The 15,455-nt window shown below is 38.3% G+C and overlaps 2 protein-coding genes across 3 annotated transcripts; both read right to left on the bottom strand.

Moving 5' to 3' along the window:
• Positions 1-442: 442 nt before the first annotated feature.
• Positions 443-4,044, bottom strand: LOC137102883 (neoverrucotoxin subunit alpha-like). The gene is made up of 5 exons (XM_067482814.1): positions 4,025-4,044; positions 3,742-3,915; positions 3,437-3,610; positions 1,479-1,525; positions 443-1,319 (listed from the first exon to the last, which is right to left on the bottom strand). The coding sequence occupies exons 1-5, from the start codon at positions 4,042-4,044 to the stop codon at positions 793-795; spliced, it is 942 nt and encodes a 313-aa protein (XP_067338915.1). The 3' UTR covers positions 443-792.
• LOC137102098 (protein NLRC3-like) lies at positions 3,778-14,534 on the bottom strand. Of its 2 annotated transcripts, XM_067481255.1 has the most exons (8): positions 14,326-14,534; positions 10,626-10,737; positions 9,174-9,289; positions 8,950-9,089; positions 8,300-8,378; positions 7,487-7,715; positions 5,257-6,460; positions 3,778-3,915 (listed from the first exon to the last, which is right to left on the bottom strand). In XM_067481255.1, exons 5-7 carry the CDS (start codon positions 8,300-8,302, stop codon positions 5,277-5,279), a joined length of 1,416 nt encoding a protein of 471 aa, XP_067337356.1. In that variant the 5' UTR covers positions 8,303-8,378; positions 8,950-9,089; positions 9,174-9,289; positions 10,626-10,737; positions 14,326-14,534; the 3' UTR covers positions 3,778-3,915; positions 5,257-5,276. The 2 variants fall into 2 exon arrangements, with proteins under 2 accessions (XP_067337356.1, XP_067337357.1); XM_067481256.1 differs by lacking the exon at positions 10,626-10,737.
• Positions 14,535-15,455: the final 921 nt, after the last annotated feature.

The raw sequence follows: 15,455 nt of genomic DNA, 5'->3' as shown, positions 1-15,455 counted from the left end.
TCTCTATAAAAACAATCTAAGCATAACCACATGAAAATTTCCATTCTACCGTGTAGTTTTTGAATATTGACAGTTTTCATAAAATGACCTACACAGTCAAATTACATTACTATACAGTATTTCCAATATATTTTGAGTCATGAACACAGGTCTTTCTAAAAGCTGCTTTCTGACAGCTGATGATTTCATCTCATGTTTATCAGAGACAGAAATGTTTAAAATGTGTGAAACTGTCTTGAAGTTAGATCATTAATTTAGTGTAATAAAAATAAGTTTACTGAAAACGTTTGATCAAAAGTAATGGTCGGCTGCAAACTAGTTTTTAAATTCCTCCAGTTTTTCAAAGGGTTCATATTTTCATCACATATCAACAGGTTTTATTTCAGCTTGTCTCTGTTAATGAATTGATAGTTCAAAAGCAAAACAAAATTCAACAAGAGCATTTATGTTGTTTGTCAAAGTTTACATTTATTGAATATCCAGACAAAATGAAATATGAATTTAATTAATTTAATTATTGAACATGTGCATTATGTTACTGTTTGCTACATTTAGACAAACTCTAGATTAGATGAGTCTTCCTTCACACTAATCAGCAGCCTCTTCAGATGACTTTATTACACAGAGCTGCTGCAGTTAAAGTCTCAATGATTTGGAAAACTTCTTTCTACAGATGCAAAGTCAGTGCAATTGTTCTGACATCAGCAGACAATATATTGTTTAATATAAAAAGACTAAATATACATAGAATGCAGTGTCAGTGTTTGTCTGCACAGGAGGAGATTCTCTCTCCTACAGAGAACACAGGGTCACAGAGGAGTCATACCTTAACCCAAAGCCAGCAAACAAAGGTTCGGTGAATGTGGTTTTGAAGGTGTGGAGGTGGATCAGTTTCTCAGGGGAGACTCTGTAGAAGGACAGAGTTCCTTCAGGACAGTCCACATACACTGCTACTCTCCCGGAGGAAGAAACGTTGAAATCAATGACTGTCCCACTGTTATTGTGAAAGACAAAAAAGTTCTCATCCGAGCATCTCAGACTCCAGGAGCAATCATGCCCTACAAACCTCCAGTCAGTACCGTCTACTTTCCTGTTGATTCCTCTGTAACTCACTGCTATAAAAACCATTACTGTCCATTCCACCTCCCAGTAACAGCGACCAGTCAGACCATTACTACACAGAAGCTGATGCCAGTCAAATCTGTCTGGATGATCAGGATATGGCTGATCCTCCTCCACCCGGGTCAACTTCCTGTTGTCCTCAGACAGTTTTAGTTCTGTGTTTATTGTGTTTGGATCCAGCTCCAGCTCACAGACATCTGATGGATAGAAAAACACAGGTTATCATTGGACATGTGATGTTTTTTCTTTGCTTACTGATATACAGATATTTCTATGAAGTGGAACAATTCAAACATACATTTTCAAATTTTCTTTTGCAACTGGAAGCGACAGAATCAAACTAAATCCATACTTACACTTTCTTATACCAGGTTTCAGTCTCTGTTGTCCACAGTGTTCCACTCTGGAGGGAGAAACTTAGTCAGAACATGATTGTGGAAACAACCTTCACTGTAAAGGATTTGTTCTAGTCTAAAACATGAGTCATATAATATTCTACATGAAGCACTGTTCCTTAGCATCTCAGTGTGACATTAAAACAGCTTCAAACGTGTCTGTCTAAATGAGGTAAAGAGAACTGTAGATGAACAGCTCAGTCAATTTTCCATCAGTGTTGACAGTAAAGGAAACACCTGTCTGCTCAAGCTGAATATCACAGACTGCCTGTGTCTTTTTAACACAGCATCACTAATGTTGGTGGAGTCTATAGCTGCTGCGGTTCTGTGAGCAGCTCTGTAGCAGCAGCAGCTGTAGTTACGCTTCTTCTGTGACTTGCCATCCTTGTTCTGTTGTTGCAGGTTTGCATTTTGCATAGACAATATAATAATAAATTATGCTTTTCTGTCATTACACCTGATTGGTCACACAGCAGGTCGGTCAGTACACGGAGAGCATGGTAACTGAGCAGAGATTATTCTAATGTGTGGTCTTGTATGAATTAACAAACACAAAACCCAGCTCCTATCTTTCACTTAAAGGACCCAAAGAGCTGACTTGTTCACGACATACACATCAGTAGGAGAGAAAGAAACTAGAGTCACGGTCTTTATAACAAACTATCTTGTTAATGCACATGCAATAATAAAATGAAATTGAGTTGTTTTTTTGTTTAGTTTTAAGGCCAACCTGGTCTAGATTTGTATGCTAATTTTAAGAATTCTAGTCAATCAAACTTTGCTAACCCAATTGGCAGAAAGGTGGAACAAACTACAGCTCTGCATGCACATCAGGAATGTAAAATTGACTTTACTACATGTTGAATTATAGGTAATAGTCATCATGTTTTTGTTTACACCACATTGTGAAAATTCTACACTTTTTGTGTTGGAGGGTTAGAATTTTTTTTTTCATACAATGCACATGACTGGCTGGCAGCTGACAGGGAAGACGGGGATTGTTCCAGTCAAATAGTCACTAATTTTGTTTCCACATTGAAATGGTAAAAATAACTAAGGATCATACAAAAGCATAATGGACTAAACAATGGTGGTTTTATTGACTTTTCTGAAGTATGTTGTGCAGGATTTAAATGTGGGTGCATTTTGTTCTTCAAACCCTAACAATTACACTGCGTCCACGTATGAATCAAATAACCCTTTGTCTCCACAGGTGACAGAAGGCCACAAGAATTAAGTATGAATTGAGGTTTTGTTGTGTATGTGTCTGTATTAAACATACTGATTGTGATTTTGCTGTGATACTAGTATTTACATTATTAAATTCCTATGATTTTGGATTTTCTAACCAGGTATAGTTTGACAGTGTCACTTAAAAATATATTGAAAACAAACCAAAAAGTCAGAAATGATGCTGTTAATGAGCTTGAAGTGAAGTGATATTAAAATGCATGCACTCAGTCCAAAACACTATATAACTGACAATGACTGGTTATGTGAGGGGAGGTAATGCATCAATTAGTCTAAAGCATTGCTTATCAAGTCATTAAATTAAAATGTATCGTAACGGTAAAATGCCGTTTTGTTTCCTCCCTCCCATGTCCAAATCTTTCCTTCTTAATCTAATTTGAATAATCTTTAAGCGAAACAAAACGAAATTTAAGTAACCAGTGTAGCAGGCGTGGATTAACTGGCTGCATAGATCACATGATGGCATCCGTGTCCCATGCATTTTTCAGGATTTCTGTGTCCATCTTGTAGAGCATGTTTTAGAATAATAGTATTTTTAAACTACACACTTGTGTCAGAACTCATTATTGATCACTATTTTCTTGAGATAATTTCCTTCATTGATTAATGCATTAAGTGAGGACATGACCGATGATACATCTTATCTTAGATACATCTCCTTTCCATACCTGAGGGTGTCCAGTCTCCAGTGTGGATCCTCCAGTTGAGCAGAAAGCAGCTTTACCCCTGAGTCTCCTGGATGATTGTAGCTCAGATCCAGTTCTCTCAGATGAGAGGGGTTTGAGCTCAGAGTCAACGCCAAATAATCACAGCCTTCCTCTGTGATCAGACAGCCTGACAGACTAAAAATAAAAAACTTTTCAGTTTTTAAAAAATTGCATAAGCCGGGAAATAATAAACTTGTTAGTCTCTTTGACATTGGTTTGAACTCAAGGTAAAACAAACAGTTAGCTGAAAACAGCTAAATCCTGACCTGAGAATTTCCAGTTTACAGTGGGGACTCTTCAGTCCATCAGACAACAGCTTCACTCCTGTATTCTTCAGGTCGTTGTTACTGAGGTCCAGTTCTTTTAGACTAGAGGACTGGGAGCTGAGAATTGTTGACAGAGCGTCACAACTTCTCCATGAAACTTCACAGCCACTCAGCCTAGCAAGACAAACAGGAATTACTTTTTAAAAATGTTTTTACAGTTTATGTGACAGACACTGGGTGGGGGGTTGGGGGGGTGGGGGGTGGGGGGTATATCCACACTTACAGATACACAGAACAAAACATGGCAAATAGTTTCTTATTTTGGATCAAGCACCACAGAGAAGTTAGCTCAAGTGCAGCAGCAGATGAAAAGACCACTGTTGAAGCTCATCAGCGAGGTGCCAACACGATGGAACAGCACATACAACATGCTTGCAAGAATTAATGACCAAAAGGAACCAGTTGGGCATCTCTGGCCTCTTTAAAGACAGATTTATCTCCACTGAAGGTTATGAAATCATAGAAGAAACACTCAGCGTGCTCATTCCAATGAAGCTATAGTGATGCTGTCTGAATAATAAAAATAAGAGTCTCTCGATTAAAAGTCATTCCCATGCTTAAAATGCTGCACCATTCAGCAAATTGCCTCATCAGCACCCAGTTCAGGTATTTAAAGTGATTGTTAATTCTGTTCTTTTGTATTGTCATTTTCTTGCAAGTTGTTATCATGTGATTTGTAATTAATGACTAACAAAGACATATTGTATTGTTTCCTTAGATAACAAGCTGTGGCAACAGCTGGATATGGACGTCTTAGAAAGCAAAATGAATTGCAATGCAATCACAAATGCCATCACTTAAGTTCAGGGGTATCTGTCAGAGAGCCACATATCTAGACAGGATCCTTTACAATACTGGCAGACTTATCCACACCTTTACAAACTTGCTTTAAAGTTTTTATGTATTCTCGCCTCATCAGTACCTTGTGAAAGAGGTTTTTCCAAAGCAGGAGAACTGGTCTCAAAGAGATGAGACCAACCTCATATAAGTACAAGTACAAGCACTCACACTTTCACAAGCACTTCTTTTTCATAAATGTCAACAAAAACTACCTTTGATTTCATGTTTGTTTTTTTTGTACATTCTGCATTTGACATACTATTAGTCATAGTCATATTATTTTGGTTATATTCAAACTAATTGGAATATTTACACTTCTCTTTCATTCAGTTAGCACTTTATTATCAGCTGCTTATGTAAACAGGACTATTTATCCACATGTCAGAAGGGATGAACCAAGTTCAGTCACCACATGCTTTATCCATGTTGCTTTATCCATGTTACCTGCAATGTTTTTTGCAATCCAACAGATGTCGCTATTAAGCAACACACCAAGAAAGTGCTGCATGGCAGCTCCCCCGTTATTTGCATGAGGGTGTGTGTGTGTGAATAGGTGAATGATAAGAAGTGTAAAGCATAAGGTAGAAGAGAGCTATATATCTGCAGACTATTTACCTAAAAGCCCTACTCCAGGTCTACCTCTCCTCTTTAAAGATCTGTGTGAACACTCCTGAGTACACTGAGGCTGCTCTGATATCGATGCCACACTCTTTCAGGTCGGATTCATAGAAGATCAGGTTTCCTTTCTGCAGCTGCTCAAAAGCCAGTTTTCCCAGAGACCCAATCATTTCCCTGCTCTCTGGACTCCAGTGTCGATCTGTCTCAGCTCCTCCATCATACTTGACATTCTTCAGTTTGGTCTGAACCACCAGGAAGTGGATGTACATCTCAGTCAGGGTCTTGGGCAGCTCTCCTCCCTGTCTGGTTTCCAACACATCCTCTAGAACTGTAGCAGTGATCCAGCAGAAGACTGGGATGTGGCACATGATGTGGAGGCTTCGTGATGTCTTGATGTGGGAGATGATTCTGCTGGCCTGCTCCTCATCTCTGAATCTCTTCCTGAAGTACTCCTCCTTCTGTGGGTCAGTGAACCCTCTTACCTCTGTCACCATGTCAACACACTCAGGAGGGATCTGATTGGCTGCTGCAGGTCGTGTGGTTATCCAGAGGTGAGCAGAGGGAAGCAGCTTCCCTCTGATAAGGTTTGTCAGCAGCAAATCCACTGAGGTGGACTCTGTAACATCAGTCAGGATCTTGTTGTTCTTAAAGTCCAGAGGAAGTCGACACTCATCCAGACCATCAAAGATGAACACAACCTGGAACTCTTCAAACCTGCAGATTCCTGCTTCTTTGGTTTCAGGAAAGAAGTGATGAACAAGTTCCACCAAGCTGAACTTTTTCTTTTTCAGCACATTCAGCTCTCTGAAGGTGAATGGAAATGTGAACTGTATGTGCTGGTTGGCTTTGTCTTCAGCCCAGTCCAGAGTGAACTTCTGTGTTAAGACTGTTTTCCCAATGCCAGCCACTCCCTTTGTCATCACTGTTCTGATTGGTTCATCTCTTCCAGGTGTGGCTTTAAAGATGTCTTCATGTCTGATTGTTGTTTCTGGTCTGACTGATTTCCTGGATGCTGTTTCAATCTGTCTGACCTCATGTTCATCATTGACCTCTCCAGTCCCTCCCTCTGTGATGTAGAGCTCTGTGTAGATCTGATTCAGAAAGGCTGGGTTTCCTGCTTTAGCGACCCCCTCAAACACACACTGGAACTTGTTCTTCAGGTCAGACTTGAGTTTATGGTGGCACAATGCAGTGCTACTTCCTAAATGAATATGCAACATGAAAACAGATTATTATACCATTCATTGTTAGAATAATTTCACAAAATAGGGTCTTCCACTGTGAATTCAAAACCCAATTTCCAAGAACGTTGCAAAATGTAAATAAAAACAATGAAATTCTTTGCAAATCATTGGAAACCTACAGTAATGTTAATATGAAGAGCAAAAATATTTTTTTTAATATAAATGTTCATTTTGAAATGAAATCCAGCAACATGTTTCAAAACATTGGGACACGGCAATAAAAGACTGGAAACGTTGTGTAATACAAGAAAATGGGGAAACTTATTACAATTAATTAGGTTTATTGGCAACAGGTCAGTGTCATGATTGGACTGATTAAACAAACAAACAAAAAATAGAGATCCCAGAAAATGTTTCAGAAGTGAAGATGGGACCGAAAGAAACAACCAGATACAAACAAGGTCCAGAAATAGGTCTCAGATCACCATTTCATTCTGTTTATGTACATTATACACAGTGTCTTAACTTTTTTGGAAATTGGGTTTGAATATTAACCAATTAATTATATTAATATTGTGGGGGAATAGAGTAAATTTTGTCATATAGTTACTGTAGATAATTAGCAAACAGGCGAACAAGAAGTCACAGGGTGTGAAATGTTTAGAGGACTGCTTAAGATCCCAGTAGGCACTTGTTGTTATAAGGCCCAAAAGAATGTAGTAGATAGTCGATTTTATTGCTTCACAACTGACTTTGACAGAACCTACAAAGGGACAAGAGTGATAACTGTCAACTGCAGGCACCTGGTTTCCTCATTCATGTTTGTGAGGGTGATTCCTTCTTAGGTTTGAGTATAAATAGAAGGGGTTTGAGAGACACAAGTCAGAAGACATCAACATCCATGTGTTCTTCTCCATGCCAGTATGTATTAAACTGAGATGGTTCATCACACTGAGTTCTGTCTACAATTCTTCCAAGTAACACTTAACCAAGGAAGAGTAAAAATTTTTAATACAATATTAAAAATCAGTTAAAGTCCTTACTGCTCTGCAGACAGACAGCCACCTCCTCCTGCTTCATTCTCCTCAGGAAGTTCACCGTGATCTTCAGAAATAACTCTTTGCTGGTCCTCATCTGCTCTTCATCTTTATCATCAATCACTTCCTCATCCTGTCTTTGACTTGTTAAGTATTCTGTGTAATTTGGCTTCAGAATTTCCTGAAAGCTCTTCAGCTCTTTCTTTGCAAAACTAACAAAGTGCTCCTCAAGCAGCTGAAAGAGAGTGAAATGTATTTAAGTTTTAAGTAAAAGTCATACATGACAAATTCGGATCAGCAGTGCTGATTAGTCTGTTAGCTTAGGTTTGAAAATAGTTTATAATCAAAGAAGGTGTAAAAATAAGATCAAAATCAACTCTCTACTTGAGAAATGAATTTTAAAACACGCTGCAGTACAAGTCAGACAAGACTATACATTTGAAATTACACGCTCATCAAACATACGTTGGAGGCCATAATCAATTCATTATCTTAGTCACTGTTACTGTTATAGGTGGCAGGAGCAGATATGTCTGACAGATAACCCTCACCCTAACTGCATGTCTTTGGACTGTGTCAAAACCTGAGAGCCCATACAACCATGGGTACAACATGCAATTGATTTGAAGTTTGGATCTGCTAAATGTGAGCTGAAAGCACTAAGAATTTTACCACCAGGCAACTCAAGAGGCCATAAGAAATGTACCTAATGGGCTGGTTACTCTTTATACGTATTTCCTGTTCAATCTTATGCATGTTCCACTAAAACAGAACCATTTCTTTCCACCTGTCAAAAATTCAATGTAGAACTTTCCTCACCATAAATATGGAATCCAGATCTGTTTGGTGCTGACAGACAGACTGAGCACTAAGAACATCCGAACTCTCCAGGTTCACACTGTGAAAATATGAAATTTTAATACATGCACAGTTTGTTAAAGGCATTGCACATACAAACACAATCACAACACAAAGAAATACAATCAGATGGCTAGGAAATAGTTTTACTTCCTGCAGAACAGTAAGAATGCACCCACGAGTTTTTTCTTCTTTTTTAGTTGAATTTAGTTGACAGTTGAAATTTGTTGAAGTCTCAAACTGTCCACCAGAGCTGTGGACAACAGCTAAATACATTGTGGGATACTGTATACACTAGACACAGAGGCCAACAAAGTCATTAAATATAAATCTTTTTACGGTGCAGTGAATGAAAGTAGCCAAGTCGAAGTTGTCCAACCAGTTCTGAAGCAGCACATTTTTTACAAGCGCACAATCAAACTGCTGTTACTGGTGCACTACTCAGTAATATCGTAAAGTATTTATTCTGAATCATTTACCTCACATTGTAAATCTTTAGCTGACATCAAACACACACATTGAACGCCTTCAAGAACCCTTTCTTCACCCAAGTCAATCAGTGATAGAAAACAATCGGATCAGAGTTGATCAGACATTCACCGATTTCTCACCTGCTGAAATCACTTCAGGTCGAGTCAGAGACACTTTCCAACTTCAGGTGTGCAGGAAACAGAAGTAGAGAAGAAGCGGCACGTTGCTGAAGTCTGTGAGCTTTAGATTCAAGGACACATCACAAGTTTACTGTCCAAACCTAAAAGAAAAAAAACAGTGATGACGAAACCAGTCCAACAAGTACGACAAATCAGATTTCTATTTCCTTGTCCGTTTACAGTACCTCCTGTTGTGACTAACTGATGATGTTTATCTGCACCTGAGGGATCTGTTTAATGCCAAAGGAAATTCCAGGCTTCCAGCATCTCCCACACAAACAGAAACGATCAACACAACTTACTGGTGACAGTAAAGATTTAAAGCAAAAAAGTTCATTGTTAAACAGTGATACAATACAAATGAAAGATAATATTTAGGGCACACGAAGCCCCACAGCAGCAATAACATGATGTTAGAGTGATGGGTAAAGTGACTGTGGAGATTCCAGAGCACTAAACTTTTGGACTTTTAATCTTTGTTTCCCAACATGTTGACACAGTAACAGTAAATTACCAAAACCCCGTAACTTTACCACTAGATGATGCTAATAGACCACCTAATGAACTCAACATAAGCTCCAGACCAGATGATGTGATGGAGCAGCAGCAGTTCACATGCAGTCACCTCCAAAATTATTGGAACATCAAGGCTATTAATTTATTGGATATTAACCTCAATACATCAAAAAAGTACTTTTTGTATCAGATCACCCAGATTTTAAATGAGTCAAACTATTGGAACACATGGTTCTAAAGGAAAGGAAACCTAATTCTTGGTTGTAAAGCCTGTGACTGTGCCTGTGCCTTCAAAGTATTGGTTTTCCAGGTTTTTACTGCTTCCTTCAGTTGTTGTTTGTTTTGCTGGACCTAGACTGCAAATGGAAGCATTTCATTATTTAACTTGACAACCTTACAATGGCCTGACAACATGAAGACGAGTACTTAACACGGCATGGAATGTGTAACAAGGACAACCTGGAGCTTAGTACATGAAACCTGAAGGGGATAGTCTAGAAATAGAACTCCCTACTGAAATAGTTACTACAAAGTCTGGGTAATGTAGCTTCAAACATGAGTACTAGCAAAGACATCAACATGATTAAGTAAATTCTGATGAAAACACTTCAACCCACAACTAAAGGTAATGAAGAAAGAACATCCTGAGGACAAGAAAGAACTAAAGAAGCAGGTAGGAATCTGAACTAGGCACATGGCCTCTCAACATTAAACACATATTCACAGAGTAGCTAATTCAGTCGCCACCTGCAAAGCTAACATGAAGTTAAAAAGTTACACAACACCTCTTTCAGAATAACCACTTTATATCATTTAATATGCTACTCGAACTTAAGCCAGAAATTAAAATACTTAATAAAATCAAAATGAACAATGCACTACAGATAAATAAACTAGCTGATGAGATCATAAAAATTAAAAGCAGAAAGAAAAATATCTTAACTTAATCAAACAACAACAAAGGACCTTATTTCCTCCCCCGACCCTGACTTCTGGACAAAAATCTGGAATAATACTATTTACTATTTTAACATGGCATTATGTGCATTATTATGTTATCTGATGTCCCTCATCTGGCAGTGGTACAGTCCAACAACAACTTGTGTCTCTATTTAACCCACCTGTCTGCAGTTCTCCCCTTGTCAGATTGTTTGTTGCCATTGAGTTCCTCTCTCCAGCCTGTTAACGCTTATTGATCCATCCATTAACTTTACCTGCTTACCCTCCTGGCAGCTGCAGCCCCAGTGTAAGAGAATGTGTTAGTCATGAGGGTGAACGCTGTTCCTCATCCAAACATAAAATAAAACTAGAAGACCAATGGCCAGGATTAGTACATTTACTTATAAAATGTAGTTAGTTAGAATCAAACGATCATTTAAAACCAAAATCCTGAGGAGTAACAAGTTTTAATGAGAATGTATATAAAAAAACATGAAGGAGCATGATACTCAAACACCCAATTCTGTCCTAATAGACGGAATTGAATAATAAACAGGTGCAGTATCTGAACAGGAATGAATTTTAGTCAATCACACTTTACATGTTTGTATTGCTCTTCATCATCTGATTGATTCAAAATTCAATGAACCAAAATCTCTAACAACAATTTTTTGAAACAAGAAGAGCTCAATAAATTCAATTCAGCTGTATTTATTTTGGTACAGGGAAATCACACAATGACTCCCACATACAGTAGATGTCTAATAAATTTCAGGTATATGAGTAAAAAAACAACAAGGGTCATAACCAACAGCCAATAATACATTTTTTTACAGAAACAAGACAGGCTACAACATACTGTAAGGTATCGTAGTATCTGTAGAACTGTGCGTACTGGAAAATTTGTTGTATATTACATAACTTGTAATGGCTTTTAACTTTGATAAGGACATGTTTGTCTTCTATAGGCACAAACCTATATGTATGACTCTGGACATGCCAATAAAAAAAAAGTAACCCATACAAAGATAACCCAGCTCCCTAAAATATGGCGTAACAATGTCGCTTGGTAGAATTTTTATTGAGTTTTCAGACGCTCGAAGAAAGTCTGTGGAGAACATAATGAACATAGAGACACTGGGGAGTCATGTGACACAAACTGAAGCTCAAAGCCAGCATACAGAGGTTTAGTGAATGTGGAGTTGAAGGTGTGGAGGTGGATTAGTTTGTCAGAGACTCTGTAGAAAGACAAATGCAATCAGTACATCAATAAATACAAGAACAAACATTTTTGATACCAACATGGAGGAGAAGAAGAGGTTGGAGGCTAAATATGATAAAGGCAATAATGTTAATACAAAATTTAAAGCTCAGATTATTTACATCAGAAGGCACTACATTTAGCAGTGAGTACATACTGACACGCCCTTCAACATCTCATTATCTGTTACCAGTTGTATTGTTTTACAGCCTTTATTAGTCACACACTTATTGTGTAAAGTACATCTTAAAAGTATACACTCATCCTCTTTTTCCCCCATTTAAAAAAGGGGTGGGGCAAGTATCAATATTTTATTGATGTTGCTAAGGCAACAGCAACAGAATTTTGCAGTCAATAAGTAAAATAATACATTTTATTGTGAATAAATTGATAAACTGAAAACTGATCATGTTGTTAAGTACAGTAACTTTAAAGTCATTGTACTGTAACTTTTACAGTAACTACACCATTTCAGTTGTACTGGATGTTCTATTTGCAGTGACCAAACTCAAATGTTTTACTGCATAGAGAAAATAATGCATCACATTGTCTTATGTACGTCGAGCATGGTATGGACAATAGATGGCACATGGGTAAAGTCAATTCACACGTTTTAGTTTTTGGTGTTTTTTTACCAAAAGCCTGAATTTGTTTTGCTACCTTCTAATGGAGAAAATATTCAGCATGAGGTTGATGAGTGAAGGTAAAATAATTCAGCAGCTTCAACCTGGAAACAAGCAGAGAAAAGACCCACAGGTGGGTGACAATCTTTTCTGTCTAGCAGGCCTGAACTTTGGGCGGAATAAGTCAAAGGTTAATAGAAGAAGTTCTGATGATACAGTACTAGTTTATCTTCGCGGACGTCCACTTACAACAAAAAGTGGAAAGGTTGCTTTTAGAAACACAGTTTAGGGTTCAAAATGGTTTCCCTGTTCACACTTCCCTCAGAAACAGTGACCTCTGTAACGTCTAGGGGGGTGGGAGCGTAACATACAAAGTTAAAAGAATAACATAAAAATAAGGAATTTATTACTATAACTATTGGAAGATGATATAATAGTGAAGCATTATGACTCAGGGTGAACCAATGCCAAACTACAAAGAAAACAATCGGTTCCCTAAAGAAAGAAAGACAAAACGAACGCAAAGACATTCACTAACCCTAACCTCATGTGAAAAATGATCAAATAACAGTAGAACAAAAATGGCAGTTCACCCCTACAGCTTGAATACTATTTACAAGTAATATTTACAAGATAGAGAGGCTGATAACTAAAACTATTTACAAAATATACAATAAATACACAAAGCCATGGCCCAAGGACCAACAATCCAATTATCCAAAACCCACAAAAATGTGGTTTTGGGGTTTGGGAGCCGAGGACAGAAGACAGGTGCTGCTGCCAGAAAAGCTGGTCGGAACCAGACTTTTCAAACTTCAGTAAGTGCACGATGGACTCATCGCCTGCCAGCACTGCCCCTAATCCAGCCAATCAGACAGGGCACCTACAACTCAGACTCACAGATCCACACAAACAAGCACTCACTCTGACTCAGACACTTACACAAAATAAAACTTAAAAGGAACAACAACTTAAGTTGACTGGGTTTACATCAGAATCAGATTTATTAGCCAAGTATGCTTACACAAGGAATGTCCTTTGGAAAATTACAAATAACATACAAAGGGGAAAAAACTATGGACAACATAAGAATGGCCTAAAGAAAACAGGACCAGGTGAGTCCACTTCAGAAACCTGTCTGCCCTAATTTTGGAGGCCAGCCTCCTGTTTACGGCCTGTAAACACATTGAAGGTATCTTAAGCTGGGGACACACCTGAAACCCAGTAAAGACTGTCAAACACTGATCACTTTTACATATTTCTCATCTGAGGACTGAGAAAACTGGGGGAGACAGACTTAGACTGGTCATAAGTTCTGGAGAAAGACACACCGTCAAATCCTGAGGAAACATGCAGAAGCACACGTGTTTTGCCCAGAAACAGGAAGTTTCACTTTTATAGCATTAAACAAAAGAACAAAATCATTGATGTAAAAGTGAGGACAACACATACTACAGAGCCACGGAGGGACATGAAGGTAAAGTTTAGTTTAAAGAATATAAAGATAATAAAAGTCACCTTACTTTCTCAACCACTTGATTTAGATAATGTTTTTAGGTACTGTATTAATTATCAGATGTAAAAACACATTTAAACGAGACTAAAGATTCTGTCAGTTCATTATTTTGTCTTTAACTTCAAAACAGTGACAGATAAATAAAATGAATGTGACCAGTAAACTCCATCATCAAAATATAAGTATATGCTCGTTGATTAGTTAATAAACTGATCTCTGCAGTAGATCAGGAGTTTCGGTTTAAAACACATTGAGTTGACGATTAGGTGGTTTTTAGCTTTCTGAACTCTTCAAGAAAAAAAACTTCACATTTCAGACTCTTAAGGTTCAGCAGCTATACCAGAAAATATTTCAGTGGAAACTTATACAAATACAAAACTAGTAGTAAAAGTACACATTACAGAGATTGAAATATGGTGTTTTTGTTTTTTTAGTTAGTAAAAAGAGTCAGTGCAGGTAAACTCAGACTCATGTAATCCCACCTGATGCTCGGACTAAAGACTTGATTCTGATGTTGAACCATCAACTGCAGTTCTGAGAGTCGTCCTGTGACCAGTGAAAAAGTCCAGAAGTGTCCAGATGAGAACTCCTTCACCCTGATCAAGTGGTCCTAAACATTTCACAAATGTGGACTCACTACTGTTGAACTGTCTAGAACCACTGGACCAAAGAGGAACAGCAGAATCCGCCAAGCTCCGGTCTGACACCGATCCACGTCCTCAGCATTTTATACCTGATCCTGTGGAGGAATGAAGGCCCGACTGGTCTGACCGGAGGGGGTGGAGGTGGAGGGGTTGGTACCTGTCGGGGCAGGTGATGACACACCTGAACTCACGAGGACTCACCTGCTACACCTGTTTGTTCACCTGCTCAGCCTCTGTTTTTAGCACAAAGGTGAGTTTCTAAAAATGTAATGGAAAAATGTAGCAGGTGAGTTCAGGTTTTAGATAAATTCAGATTCAGGTTCAGATGACCAGTAAAACGAGGGATGTCATTCAGAACCAAACTGTATTATCATTGACTGACTACAACAGTTTCTTAGGATTGATCCACACTTCTTGAAGGTTTGGTTCACAGACTTCAGTGTAAGATTTTCTCATTTTAAAATCTGGAAACCTTTTCGTTTTTTTTTTTCTACGGAACCAGCCTCTATTCTGTTTGAGTCATTTTCATTAGTCCCTCTCAGCCCAGTTCAGTCTGTGGACCAGAGGTTGGAAAACACTGATTAATGTGTCTGTAACCATCAGACCAGGTGAACAGAAAGTCAACTATTTGTTGTTTTGCTGCATTTTTCAGTCTGATGAGAAACCTGACGTCAGCAGATGGTCATCACTCAGGTGGGTCACACCTGTTTGTTTCACTCACATTCACATTTACTGTCAAGCCGTGGCCAAGGAAACACAGGACACGAGGCTAACAAAGCCTTTCCTGCTGCTCACATTATTAAATAAATAAGGAAACAAACTTGTTTCCTGACTCAGAGTTTAGTCCCACCCTGGATTAACAAACAGGTCAATCAGGCCCAGGCTCAGCAGGGCCCTGGAGGTGAGGGGGTCATCATCTCAAAGCTCAGGTAAAATACACTAAATGTCACAAGGAAAGAAAAGAAAAT

This window comes from Channa argus, chromosome 17, assembly GCF_033026475.1.
Source record: "Channa argus isolate prfri chromosome 17, Channa argus male v1.0, whole genome shotgun sequence".
NCBI lineage: Eukaryota > Metazoa > Chordata > Actinopteri > Anabantiformes > Channidae > Channa > Channa argus.
Note: the sequence above shows the minus strand (reverse complement) of the source record. Positions and strands in the feature narration are given on the sequence as shown.